The sequence below is a fragment of the Oncorhynchus gorbuscha genome, linkage group LG15 (genome assembly GCF_021184085.1).
Source record: "Oncorhynchus gorbuscha isolate QuinsamMale2020 ecotype Even-year linkage group LG15, OgorEven_v1.0, whole genome shotgun sequence".
Taxonomy (NCBI): Eukaryota; Metazoa; Chordata; class Actinopteri; order Salmoniformes; family Salmonidae; genus Oncorhynchus; species Oncorhynchus gorbuscha.
In genome coordinates, this window is record NC_060187.1 from 1,532,302 (window position 1) to 1,547,301 (window position 15,000).

Consider the following 15,000-nt stretch of genomic DNA (forward strand, 5'->3'; position numbering starts at 1 on the left):
GTTACTACCACTACTAGTCATGTCACTATACTACCACTACTAGTCCTGTTACTATACTACCACCACTAGTCCTGTTACTACCACCACTAGTCCTGTTACTATATTACCACTACTAGTCCTGTCACTACCACAACTAGTCCTGTCACTATACTACCACTACTAGTCCTGTTACTATACTACCACCACTAGTCCTGCTACTACCACCACTAGTCCAGTTACTACCACCACTAGTCCAGTTACTATACTACCACTACTAGTCCTGTAACTATACTACCACAACTAGTCCTGTTACTAACACTACTAGTCCTGTCACTATACTATCACTACTAGTCCTGCTACTAACACTACTAGTCCTGTCACTATACTATCACTACTAGTCCTGCTACTAACACTACTAGTCCTGTCACTATACTACCACCACTTGTCCAGTTACTACCACTACTAGTCATGTTACTATACTACCACTGCTCGTCCTGTAACTATACTACCACTACTAGTCATGTTACTACCACTACTAATCCTGTTACTACCACTACTAGTCCTGTTACTACCACTACTAGTCCTGTTAGTACCACTACTAGTCCTGTTACTACCACTACTAGTCCTGTCACTATACTACCACTACTAGTCATGTTACTACCACTACTAATCCTGTTACTACCACTACTAGTCCTGTTACTACCACTACTAGTCCTGTTAGTACCACTACTAGTCCTGTTACTACCACTACTAGTCCTGTCACTATACGACCACTACTAGTCCTGTTACTACCACTACTAGTCCTGTTACTACCACTACTAGTCCTGTTACTACCACTACTAGTCCTGTTACTACCACTACTAGTCCTGTTAGTACCACTACTAGTCCTGTTAGTACCACTACTAGTCCATTTTCTCTCTACTAAATACACAGTCGAGATCTCTTTCTTCATTTTCTCTCATCTACTAAATACACAGTCGAGATCTCTTTCTTCATTTTCTCTCTTCTACTAAATACACAGTCGAGATCTCTTTCTTCATTTTCTCTCATCTACTAAATACACAGTCGAGATCTCTTTCTTCATTTTCTCTCTTCTACTAAATACACAGTCGAGATCTCTTTCTTCATTTTCTCTCTTCTACTAAATACACAGTCGAGATCTCTTTCTTCATTTTCTCTCTTCTACTAAATACACAGTCGAGATCTCTTTCTTCATTTTCTCTCTTCTACTAAATACACAGTCGAGATCTCTTTCTTCATTTTTTCTCTTCTACTATACACAGTCGAGATCTCTTTCTTCATTTTCTCTCTTCTACTAAATACACAGTCGAGATCTCTTTCTTCATTTGATTTTTTCTACTAAATTATAGGCAGCATCCAAATAAAATGTATTCTTCTTCTCTCCTAACAGAACAGAATAACACTTCTTCTCTCCTAACAGAACAGAATAACACTTCTTCTCTCCTAACAGAACAGAATAACACTCTTATTCTCTCCTAACAGAACAGAATACCACTTCTTCTCTCCTAACAGAACAGAATAACACTCTTCTTCTCTCCTAACAGAACAGAATAACACTTTTCTTCTCTCCTGACAGAACAGAACAACACTCTTCTTCTCTCCTAACAGAACATAATAAAACTTCTTCTCTCCTAACAGAACAGAATAACACTCTTCTTCTCTCCTAACAGAACAGAATAACACTCTTCTTCTCTCCTAACAGAACAGAATAACACTCTTCTTCTCTCCTAACAGAACAGAATAACACTCTTCTTCTCTCCTAACAGAACAGAATAACACTCTTCTTCTCTCCTAACAGAACAGAATAACACTCTTCTTCTCTCCTAACAGAACAGAATAACACTCTTCTTCTCTCCTAACAGAACAGAATAACACTCTTCTTCTCTCCTAACAGAACAGAATAAAACTCTTCTTCTCTCCTAACAGAACAGAATAACAGACCGAGTCCTCCTGGTGAAGTGTATATCTGTGCTGGGGGTCGTCATCTTCATGTTCTTCCTGAACTCCTTTGTTCCCAGCATTCATCTGGAGTTGGGTAAGCTGCTGTAATGTCTCATTAAAACACTGGTACGCATCCCTAAAGGCAACCTATTCTCTGTGAAGTGCACTACTTTGGGCCCTGGTCAAAAAGTAATACACTACATAATGGTGAATACGATGCCATTTTAGATACAGCCTGGTAACGAATGACTAAGAAGAAGTGTGTTGTTTTCACTTGCTTGACGACAGTAGTGTAATTATTCATGGTTGTATGTTCTGTTACTATAGTAACGTAATTATTCATGGTTGTATGTTCTGTTACTATAGTAACGTAATTATACATGGTTGTATGTTCTGTTACTATAGTAACGTAATTATACATGGTTGTATGTTCTGTTACTATAGTAACGTAATTATACATATTTGGAGGTTCTGTTACTATAGTAATGTAATTATACATGGTTGGAGGTTCTGTTACTATAGTAATGTAATTATACATGGTTGAAGGTTCTGTTGCTATAGTAATGTAATTATACTTGGTTGTAGGTTCTGTTGCTATAGTAATGTAATTATACATGGTTGTAGGTTCTGTTACTATAGTAATGTAATTATACATGGTTGAAGGTTCTGTTGCTATAGTAATGTAATTATACATGGTTCTAGGTTCTGTTACTATAGTAATGTAATTATACATGGTTGTTGGTTCTTTTACTATAGTAATGTAATTATACATGGTTCTAGGTTCTGTTACTATAGTAATGTAATTATACATGGTTCTAGGTTCTGTTACTATAGTAATGTAATTATACATGGTTGTTGGTTCTGTTAAAACCTGAATATACCAACAGTTCAATAAGCCCTGACTATAGGCCCTGTTAACCTGATACTACCAACAGTTCAATAAGCCCTGACTATAGGCCCTGTTAACCTGATACTACCAACAGTTCAATAAGCCCTGACTATAGGCCCTGTTAAAACCTGATACAACCAATAGTTCAATAAGCCCTGACTATAGGCCCTGTTAAAACCTGATACTACCAACAGTTCAATAAGCCCTGTTAAAACCTGATACTACCAACAGTTCAATAAGCCCTGACTATAGGTCCTGTTAACCTGATACTACCAACAGTTCAATAAGCCCTGTTAAAACCTGATACTACCAACAGTTCAATAAGCCCTGACTATAGGCCCTGTTAAAACCTGATACAACCAATAGTTCAATAAGCCCTGACTATAGGCCCTGTTAACCTGATACTACCAACAGTTCAATAAGCCCTGACTATAGGCCCTGTTAAAACCTGATACTACCAACAGTTCAATAAGCCCTGACTATAGGCCCTGTTAAAACCTGATACTACCAACAGTTCAATAAGCCCTGTTAAAACCTGATACTACCAACAGTTCAATAAGCCCTGTTAAAACCTGATACTACCAACAGTTCATTAAGCCCTGTTAAAACCTGATACTACCAACAGTTCAATAAGCCCTGACTATAGGCCCTGTTAAAACCTGATACTACCAACAGTTCAATAATCCCTGTTAACCTGATACTACCAACAGTTCATTAAGCCCTGACTATAGGTCCTGTTAACCTGATACTACCAACAGTTCAATAAGCCCTGACTATAGGCCCTGTTAACCTGAATATACCACCAGTTCAATAAGCCCTGACTATAGGCCCTGTTAAAACCTGATACTACCAACAGTTCATTAAGCCCTGACTATAGGCCCTGTTAACCTGATACTACCAACAGTTCAATAAGACCTGACTATAGGCCCTGTTAAAACCTGAATATACCAACAGTTCAATAAGCCCTGACTATAGGTCCTGTTAAAACCTGATACTACCAACAGTTCATTAAGCCCTGACTATAGGCCCTGTTAAAACATGATACTACCAACAGTTCATTAAGCCCTGACTATAGGCCCTGTTAAAACCTGAATATACCAACAGTTCATTAAGCCCTGACTATAGGCCCTGTTAACCTGAATATACCACCAGTTCAATAAGCCCTGACTATAGGCCCTGTTAAAACCTGATACTACCAACAGTTCAATAAGCCCTGACTATAGGTCCTGTTAAAACCTGAATATACCAACAGTTCAATAAGCCCTGACTATAGGTCCTGTTAAAACCTGATACTACCAACAGTTCAATAAGCCCTGTTAAAACCTGATACTAACAACAGTTCAATAAGTCCTGTTAAAACCTGATACTACCAATGGTTCAATAAGCCCTGACTATAGGCCCTGTTAAAACCTGATACTACCAACAGTTCATTAAGCCCTGACTATAGGCCCTGTTAAAACCTGTTACTACCAACAGTTCAATAAGCCCTGTTAAAACCTGATACTACCAACAGTTCAATAAGCCCTGTTAAAACCTGATACTACCACCAGTTCATTAAGCCCTGTTAAAACCTGATACTACCAACAGTTCAATAAGCCCTGACTATAGGCCCTGTTAAAACCTGATACTACCAACAGTTCAATAATCCCTGTTAACCTGATACTACCAACAGTTCATTAAGCCCTGACTATAGGCCCTGTTAACCTGAATATACCAACAGTTCAATAAGCCCTGACTATAGGTCCTGTTAAAACCTGATACTACCAACAGTTCAATAAGCCCTGTTAAAACCTGATACTAACAACAGTTCAATAAGTCCTGTTAAAACCTGATACTACCAACAGTTCATTAAGCCCTGACTATAGGCCCTGTTAACCTGAATATACCACCTGTTCAATAAGCCCTGACTATAGGCCCTGTTAAAACCTGATACTACCAACAGTTCATTAAGCCCTGACTATAGGCCCTGTTAACCTGATACTACCAACAGTTCAATAAGACCTGACTATAGGCCCTGTTAAAACCTGAATATACCAACAGTTCAATAAGCCCTGACTATAGGTCCTGTTAAAACCTGATACTACCAACAGTTCATTAAGCCCTGACTATAGGCCCTGTTAAAACCTGATACTACCAACAGTTCATTAAGCCCTGACTATAGGCCCTGTTAAAACCTGAATATACCAACAGTTCATTAAGCCCTGACTATAGGCCCTGTTAACCTGAATATACCACCAGTTCAATAAGCCCTGACTATAGGCCCTGTTAAAACCTGATACTACCAACAGTTCAATAAGCCCTGACTATAGGTCCTGTTAAAACCTGAATATACCAACAGTTCAATAAGCCCTGACTATAGGTCCTGTTAAAACCTGATACTACCAACAGTTCAATAAGCCCTGTTAAAACCTGATACTAACAACAGTTCAATAAGTCCTGTTAAAACCTGATACTACCAATGGTTCAATAAGCCCTGACTATAGGCCCTGTTAAAACCTGATACTACCAACAGTTCATTAAGCCCTGACTATAGGCCCTGTTAACCTGATACTACCAACAGTTCAATAAGACCTGACTATAGGCCCTGTTAAAACCTGAATATACCAACAGTTCAATAAGCCCTGACTATAGGCCCTGTTAAAACCTGATACTACCAACAGTTCATTAAGCCCTGACTATAGGCCCTGTTAACCTGATACTACCAACAGTTCAATAAGACCTGACTATAGGCCCTGTTAAAACCTGAATATACCAACAGTTCAATAAGCCCTGACTATAGGTCCTGTTAAAACCTGATACTACCAACAGTTCATTAAGCCCTGACTATAGGCCCTGTTAAAACCTGATACTACCAACAGTTCATTAAGCCCTGACTATAGGCCCTGTTAAAACCTGAATATACCAACAGTTCAATAAGCCTGACTATAGGCCCTGTTAAAACCTGAATATACCAACAGTTCAATAAGCCCTGACTATAGGCCCTGTTAAAACCTGATACTACCAACAGTTCAATAAGCCCTGACTATAGGTCCTGTTAAAACCTGAATATACCAACAGTTCAATAAGCCCTGACTATAGGTCCTGTTAAAACCTGATACTACCAACAGTTCAATAAGCCCTGTTAAAACCTGATACTAACAACAGTTCAATAAGTCCTGACTATAGGCCCTGTTAAAACCTGATACTACCAACAGTTCAATAAGCCCTGTTAAAACCTGATACTACCAATGGTTCAATAAGCCCTGACTATAGGCCCTGTTAAAACCTGATACTACCAACAGTTCATTAAGCCCTGACTAAAACCTGATACTACCAACAGTTCAATAAGACCTGACTATAGGCCCTGTTAAAACCTGAATATACCAACAGTTCAATAAGCCCTGACTATAGGTCCTGTTAAAACCTGATACTACCAACAGTTCATTAAGCCCTGACTATAGGTCCTGTTAAAACCTGATACTACCAACAGTTCATTAAGCCCTGTTAAAACCTGATACTAACAACAGTTCAATAAGCCCTGACTATAGGCCCTGTTAAAACCTGATTCTACCAACAGTTCAATAAGCCCTGTTAAAACCTGATACTATCAACAGTTCATTAAGCCCTGACTATAGGCCCTGTTAAAACCTGAATATACCAACAGTTCAATAAGCCCTGACTATAGGTCCTGTTAAAACCTGAATATACCAACAGTTCAATAAGCCCTGAATACATGCCCTGTTAAAACCTGATACTACCAACAGTTCAATAAGCCCTGTTAAAACCTGATACTAACAACAGTTCAATAAGCCCTGTTAAAACCTGATACTACCAACAGTTCATTAAGCCCTGACTATAGGTCCTGTTAAAACCTGATACTAACAACAGTTCATTAAGCCCTGTTAAAACCTGATACTACCAACAGTTCATTAAGCCCTGACTATAGGCCCTGTTCAAACCTGAATATACCAACAGTTCATTAAGCCCTGACTATAGGCCCTGTTAAAACCTGATACTACCAATGGTTCAATAAGCCCTGACTATAGGCCCTGTTAACCTGATACTACCAACAGTTCATTAAGCCCTGACTATAGGCCCTGTTAAAACCTGATACTACCAACAGTTCATTAAGCCCTGACTATAGGCCCTGTTAACCTGATACTACCAACAGTTCATTAAGCCCTGACTATAGGCCCTGTTAAAACCTGATACTAACAACAGTTCAATAAGCCCTGACTATAGGCCCTGTTAAAACCTGATTCTACCAACAGTTCAATAAGCCCTGTTAAAACCTGATACTACCAACAGTTCAATAAGCCCTGACTATAGGCCCTGTTAAAACCTGATACTACCAACAGTTCATTAAGCCCTGACTATAGGTCCTGTTAAAACCTGATACTAACAACAGTTCAATAAGCCTGACTATAGGTCCTGTTAAAACCTGATACTAACAACAGTTCATTAAGCCCTGTTAAAACCTGATACTAACAACAGTTCAATAAGCCCTGACTATAGGCCCTGTTAAAACCTGATTCTACCAACAGTTCAATAAGCCCTGTTAAAACCTGATACTACCAACAGTTCAATAAGCCCTGACTATAGGCCCTGTTAAAACCTGATACTACCAACAGTTCATTAAGCCCTGACTATAGGCCCTGTTAAAACCTGATACTACCAATGGTTCAATAAGCCCTGACTATAGGCCCTGTTAACCTGATACTACCAACAGTTCATTAAGCCCTGACTATAGGCCCTGTTAAAACCTGATACTACCAACAGTTCAATAAGCCCTGACTATAGGCCCTGTTAAAACCTGATACTACCAACAGTTCAATAAGCCCTGACTATAGGACCTGTTAAAACCTGATACTAACAACAGTTCATTAAGCCCTGTTAAAACCTGATACTACCAACAGTTCATTAAGCCCTGACTATAGGCCCTGTTAAAACCTGATTCTACCAACAGTTCAATAAGCCCTGTTAAAACCTGATACTACCAACAGTTCAATAAGCCCTGTTAAAACCTGATACTACCAACAGTTCAATAAGCCCTGACTATAGGCCCTGTTAAAACCTGATACTACCAACAGTTCATTAAGCCCTGACTATAGGCCCTGTTAACCTGATACTACCAACAGTTCATTAAGCCCTGACTATAGGTCCTGATAAAACCTGATACTAACAACAGTTCAATAAGCCCTGACTATAGGCCCTGTTAAAACCTGATACTAACAACAGTTCAATAAGCCCTGACTATAGGCCCTGTTAAAACCTGATTCTACCAACAGTTCAATAAGCCCTGTTAAAACCTGATACTACCAACAGTTCAATAAGCCCTGACTATAGGCCCTGTTAAAACCTGATACTACCAACAGTTCAATAAGCCCTGACTATAGGCCCTGTTAAAACCTGAATATACCAACAGTTCAATAAGCCCTGACTATAGGCCCTGTTAAAACCTGATACTACCAACAGTTCAATAAGCCCTGTTAAAACCTGATACTACCAACAGTTCAATAAGCCCTGACTATAGGTCCTGTTAAAACCTGATACTACCAACAGTTCAATAAGCCCTGACTATAGGCCCTGTTAAAACCTGATACTACCAACAGTTCATTAAGCCCTGTTAAAACCTGATACTAACAACAGTTCAATAAGCCCTGACTATAGGCCCTGTTAAAACCTGAATATACCAACAGTTCAATAAGCCCTGACTATAGGCCCTGTTAAAACCTGAATATACCAACAGTTCAATAAGCCCTGACTATAGGCCCTGTTAAAACCTGAATATACCAACAGTTCAATAAACCCTGACTATAGGTCCTGTTAAAACCTGATACTACCAACAGTTCAATAAGCCCTGACTATAGGCCCTGTTAACCTGCTACTAACAACAGTTCAATAAGCCCTGTTAAAACCTGATACCAACAGTTCAATAACTGTTGTGTACACAACCTATTCACTCCCAGAAGATGTTTTGAAAATTATTATATTTTCATTAGGTTGACACAGAAACATTTAATTTGGCTTATAATAATAGTCCACTCACTTAGTTGTATTTTTTATTTATTTTTTATTTAACTAGGCAAGTCAGTTAAAACCAAATTCTTATTTACAACGACGGCCTTCCAAAAGTCAAAAGGCCTCCAGCGGGGACGAAGGCCTGGGATTAAAAATAAAATATAAAAATAGGACAAAACACACATCACAGCAAGAGAGACAGCACAACACTACTGGGATTAAAAAGAAAATAACACTAAAAGAGAGACAACACTACATAAAGGACAAAACACTACATCACACAACACTACATAAAGAGAGACACATCACTACATAAAGAGAGACAGCACAACACTACATAAAGAGAGACAGCACAACACTACATAAAGAGAGACACCACAACACTACATAAAGAGAGACCTAAGACAGCAACACATGACAACACAACATGACAACAACATGGTAGCAACACAACATGGTAGCAGCACAAAACATGGTACAAACATGATTGGGCACAGACAACAGCACAAAGGGTAAGAAGGTAAAGAAAACAATACATCACACTAAGCAGCCACAACTGTCAGTACGAGTCCATGATTGAGTCTTTGAATGAAGAGATGGCGATAAAACTGTCCAGTTTGAGTGTTTGTTGCAGCTCGTTAACCACTATGATGGGAATGTGTCTGTGGATACTTAGAGGTTTCTCACGCAGCAGGAATATAGGCCAGCCATTTCCATTGATAGGCCTAAATGTTGTCTCACTCACTCTGTGAGTAACTATAGAAAACAACCTGAGTCTCACTCTGTGAGTAACTATAGAAAACAACCTGAGTCTCACTCTGTGAGTAACTATAGAAAACAACCTGAGTCTCACTCTGTGAGTAACTATAGAAAACAACCTGAGTCTCACTCTGTGAGAAAACAACCGAGTCTCAACTATAGAAAACAACCTGAGTCTCACTCTGTGAGTCTCTCACTCTGTGAGTAACTATAGAAAACAACCTGAGTCTCACTCTGTGAGTAACTATAGAAAACAACCTGAGTCTCACTCTGTGAGTAGAGAGGAGAGGTTGCTTCTGTTATAGAGAGGAGAGGTTGCTTCTGTTATAGAGAGTAGATGTTGATTCTGTTATAGAGAGGAGAGAGATGATGAGAGGTTGTTTTGTTCCTTTACCTTACACCAGTTAACGTGAAACTAAACTCAGATACTCTATATCTTACTGGATGGGCCATGTAGCATCTTGTCATACTCTATATCTTCCTGGCTGGGCCATGTAGCATCCTTTCATACTCTATATCTTACTGGATGGGCCATGTAGCATCCTGTCATACTCTATATCTTCCTGGCTGGGCCAAGTAGTATCCTGTCATACTCTATATCTTCCTGGCTGGGCCAAGTAGCATCCTGTCATACTCTATATCTTCCTGGCTGGGCCAAGTAGTATCCTGTCATACTCTATATCTTCCTGGCTGGGCCAAGTAGCATCCTGTCATACTCTATATCTTCCTGGCTGGGCCAAGTAGTATCCTGTCATACTCTATATCTTCCTGGCTGGGCCAAGTAGAATCCTGTCATACTCTATATCTTCCTGGCTGGGCCAAGTAGCATCCTGTCATACTCTATATCTTCCTGGCTGGGCCATGTAGCATCTTGTCATACTCTATATCTTCCTGGCTGGGCCAAGTAGATTCATGTCATACTCTATATCTTCCTGGCTGGGCCAAGTAGCATCCTGTCATACTCTATATCTTCCTGGCTGGGCCAAGTAGATTCATGTCATACTCTATATCTTCCTGGCTGGGCCAAGTAGCATCCTGTCATACTCTATATCTTACTGGCTGGGCCAAGTAGCATCCTGTCATACTCTATATCTTCCTGGCTGGGCCAAGTAGCATCCTGTCATACTCTATATCTTCCTGGCTGGGCCATGTAGCATCCTGTCACACGCTTTGTTCTGCTGCGAATCAACCACTATCAATGGTCAATATCAATATCATATCAGGTTATATACAGGGTGTTACGGTACAGAGTCATTGTGGAGACTATATACAGAGTATTACGGTACAGAGTCATTGTGGAGACTATATACAGGGTATTACGGTACAGAGTCAATGTGGAGGCTATATACAGGGTGTTACGGTACAGAGTCAATGTGGAGGCTATATACAGGGTGTTACGGTACAGAGTCAATGTGGAGGCTATATACAGGGTGTTACGGTACAGAGTCAATGTGGAGGCAATATACAGGGTGTTACAGTACAGAGTCAGTGTGGAGGCTATATACAGGGTATTACGGTACAGAGTCAATGTGGAGGCTATATACAGGGTGTTACAGTACAGAGTCAGTGCGGAGGCTATATACAGGGTATTACGGTACAGAGTCAATGTGGAGGCTATATACAGGGTGTTACAGTACAGAGTCAATGTGGAGGCTATATACAAGAGGTACTGGTACAGAGTCAATGTGGAGGCTATATACAGGGTGTTACAGTACAGAGTCAATGTGGAGGCTATATACAGGGTGTTACAGTACAGAGTCAGTGTGGAGGCTATATACAGGGGGGTACCGGTACCGAGTCAATGTGTAATTTTGTGGGGAGGACCGCTGTCTTAGTAATTGAGGTAATTAATTATGCAGCTAGAGTTATTAAACTAGCAGCAGTGTGTGTGTTTGATTAACTGTTCAGGAGTATTTTGGCTCGGGAGTAGAAGCTGTTTAGAAGCATTTTGGACAGCTGGTTTTGAACCAGCCTATCAAAACCCTTTCAGATCGTCTCTAACAGCTGGTTTTAAACCAGCCTATCAAAACCCTTTCAGATCGTCTCTAAGGGCTGGTTTGCTGTAATGAGGGTTCTCAGGTATGTGGTAATGAGGGTTCTCAGGTATGTGGTAATGAGGGTTCTCAGGTGTGTGTAATGATGGGTGGTCAGGTGTGTGTAATGATTGGTTGTCAGGTATGTGTTGCGATCTAGAATGTCATCTACGGGAACCCAACAGCGCTCCTCTGGACCTTAACCCTCCCAGTCCACCAGGTACTGGGCCGATCCCCATGACGTCGGCAGTCTAGGAGGGATCTGACGGCATAGCCTTCCCTCGATTTCCAGGGGAGGCGGAGGGGTCTCTTGGGGGACGGCATCAGCTAGAGGACCAGGAATCACCGGCCTGAGGAGGGAAACATGAAAAGAGGTTTTGATCTGGTGGTTTGTGGGGAGTTGTAATTGATCCTCTCCACCTGCCCGTTGGACTGAGGCTGGTATCCGGATGTGGAGACCAGAGAGAGTTAGGGAGACCAGAGAGAGTTACCACCCATACGTAGAATGTATGCACACATGACTGTAAGTCGCTTTGGATAAAAGCGTCTGCTAAATGGCATATATTATTATTATATATTAGAGTTAGGGAGACCAGAGAGAGGTAGGGAGACCAGAGAGAGTTAGGGAGACCAGAGAGAGGTAGGGAGACCAGAGAGAGGTAGGGAGACCAGAGAGAGGTAGGGAGACCAGAGAGAGGGAGACCAGAGAGAGGTAGGGAGACCAGAGAGAGGTAGGGAGACCAGAGAGAGGGAGACCAGAGAGAGGTAGGGAGACCAGAGAGAGGTAGGGAGACCAGAGAGAGGTAGGGAGACCAGAGAGAGGTAGGGAGACCAGAGAGAGGTAGGGAGACCAGAGAGAGGTAGGGAGACCAGAGAGAGGTAGGGAGACCAGAGAGAGGTAGGGAGACCAGAGAGAGGTAGGGAGACCAGAGAGAGGTAGGGAGACCAGAGAGAGTTAGGGAGACCAGAGAGAGGTAGGGAGACCAGAGAGAGGTAGGGAGACCAGAGAGAGGTAGGGAGACCAGAGAGAGGTAGGGAGACCAGAGAGAGGTAGGGAGACCAGAGAGAGGTAGGGAGACCAGAGAGAGGTAGGGAGACCAGAGAGAGGTAGGGAGACCAAAGAGAGGAATAACATTTAGAGAATCTGTCCACAACAACCATAATTGTAGTGAAACCATCAGAAGCAGGGAGATCAGTAACAACATCTATGGACAGATGGGACCAAGGCCGCTGAGGCACGGGAAGGGAAAGGAATTTTTACCCTGCTGGAACGTGACGGGGAGATTTGGTTTGGGCACATACGAAGCAAGAGTTGACATTGAGGGTGATGTCCTGCGCCAAGGTGGGCCAGCAGTACTTTTGAATTGAATGGTGCGGGTGATATCTGGGTGTCCAGCGGCGAGGGGAACAATCGATCCCTAACCCCGTGGGGATGTGTTGCGCCCAGGGAACAATCGATCCCTTAACCCCGTGGGGATGTAGATGCGCTCCTGAGAGCAGGTAGCAGGCGCGGGTTCCCTCTCAAGAGGCTGACAGATGCCTACATCCCAAAGCACGGGGGCAATGATTCGGGAGGGCTGAATGATGGGCGCACTCAGGACAGAAACCTCTCCCGAATCGTGGAGACGGGACAGGGCATCGGCTTTGATGTTCTTTGATCCTGGGCGATATGACATGGTGAAGTTGAATCAAGGGAAGAAAAGGGACCACCTTGCTTGGTGCAGGTTCAACCGCCTCGCTGTCCGTATGTACTCCAGGTTCCGATGATCGATGAGGATGATAAATGGACCCTTGGCGCCCTCCAGCCAGTGTCTCCACTCCTCTATCTCCAACTTCACCGCCAGGTGCTCCACGTCGCCGACGTCCTAGTTCCGCCCTGCTGGAGACAGTTTCTTTGAGTAGTTTGCACACGGAAAACATTTTTCTGGTTCGCAAACAGGACGGCCCCCACTTCCACTTCTGAAGCGTCCACCTCCACTACGAAGGGCACGTAGGGATCTGGGTGTTTCAGCAATGGGGCGGAGGTGAAACACCCCTTTAGTAACCGGGCGGCCTCATTGGCTGCAGGACTCCACACCAACTTACGGAGATTGCCCTTGAGGAGAGAGGTGAGAGGAGAGGCGATGGAGCTGAAGTTTTTAACAAAGCGGCGGTATAAGTTGGCAAACCCCCTAAACACGTTGTAGCCCCTGTACAGTGGTTGGGACAAGCCATGACCGTTCCCCTCCCTCCCTCCCTCACTCCCCTATCCCTCTCCCTCTCCCACTCCCTCACTCCCCTATCCCTCTCCCTCTCCCACTCCCTAGCTCCCCTCTCCCTCTCCCTAGCTCCCCTCTCCCAAGCTCCCCTCTCCCTCTCCCACTCCCTCACTCCCCTTTCCCACTCCCTAGCTCCCCTCTCCCACTCCCTAGCTCCCCTCTCCCTCTCCCACTCCCTAGCTCCCCTCTCCCTCTCCCTAGCTCCCCTCTCCCTCTCCCTCATCTCCCTCTCCCACTCCCTAGCTCCCTTCTCCCTCTCCCTAGCTCCCCTCTCCCTCTCCCTAGCTCCCCTCTCCCTCTCCCACTCCCTAGCTCCCCTCTCCCTCTAACTCACTCCCCTCTCCCTCTCCCTAGCTCCCCTCTCCGCCCCTCTCCCTAGCTCCCCTCTCCCTCTCCCACTCCCTAGCTCCACTCTCCTCACTCCATAGCCTCTCCCTCTCTCCCCTCTCCCCTTCTCCCTCTCTCTCTCTCTCTCGCTCCCCTCTCCTCACTCCATTGCCTCTCGCTCTCTCTACCCCAGGTTTCATCAGCAGTGAAATGATTTCCCAGAGGCAATTACCAGAGCTCACCTGTTTAATCAAATACAGTATATCTTGAAGTGGATGCCGCATACTTTCTCCCTCCCTCTTCTCCCTCTTCTCCCGCTCCCCTCTCTCTCTAGCTCCCTCTCCTCTCCCTCTCTCTCTCTCTCTCTCTCTCTCTCTCTCTCTCTCTCTCTCTCTCTCTCTCTCTCTCTCTCTCCCTATGTCTCTCCCTCTGTCTCTGTCTCTCTTTCTACCTCCCTTTTCCTCCCAAAGACCAGGTTTAAGTCAGAGGATTACCTTAATGTTGTTGTTTGTGATGTGTGTTAGAGTGGGATGCTTTGGTAATGAACCCACCAAGCCTGACCAGAAACATTATCCATCAGCCCTGGATACACTAAACTCAGATTATTGGACAATGAGGCAGAGCACGCTTTGATGGGCATCAATACCTCTGGCTGTCTCTCACACACCACACTCCCACACTCCCTCTCCACACACACACACACACACCACACACCACACCCTACACTCCACACTTCCACACACCCACACCACACACTCCCACACACACCCACTCTCCCACACTCCACACACAC

At 43.2% G+C, this 15,000-nt stretch overlaps 1 protein-coding gene across 1 annotated transcript in view; it reads left to right on the forward strand.

Moving 5' to 3' along the window:
• Window positions 1–15,000, forward strand: part of oca2 (oculocutaneous albinism II) — a 204,710-nt gene that overhangs the window by 147,277 nt on the left and 42,433 nt on the right. The window contains exon 18 of the mRNA XM_046299807.1: window positions 1,927–2,035. Within this exon, the coding sequence (XP_046155763.1) occupies window positions 1,927–2,035 (109 nt within the window). The remainder of the gene's footprint in view (window positions 1–1,926; window positions 2,036–15,000) is intronic.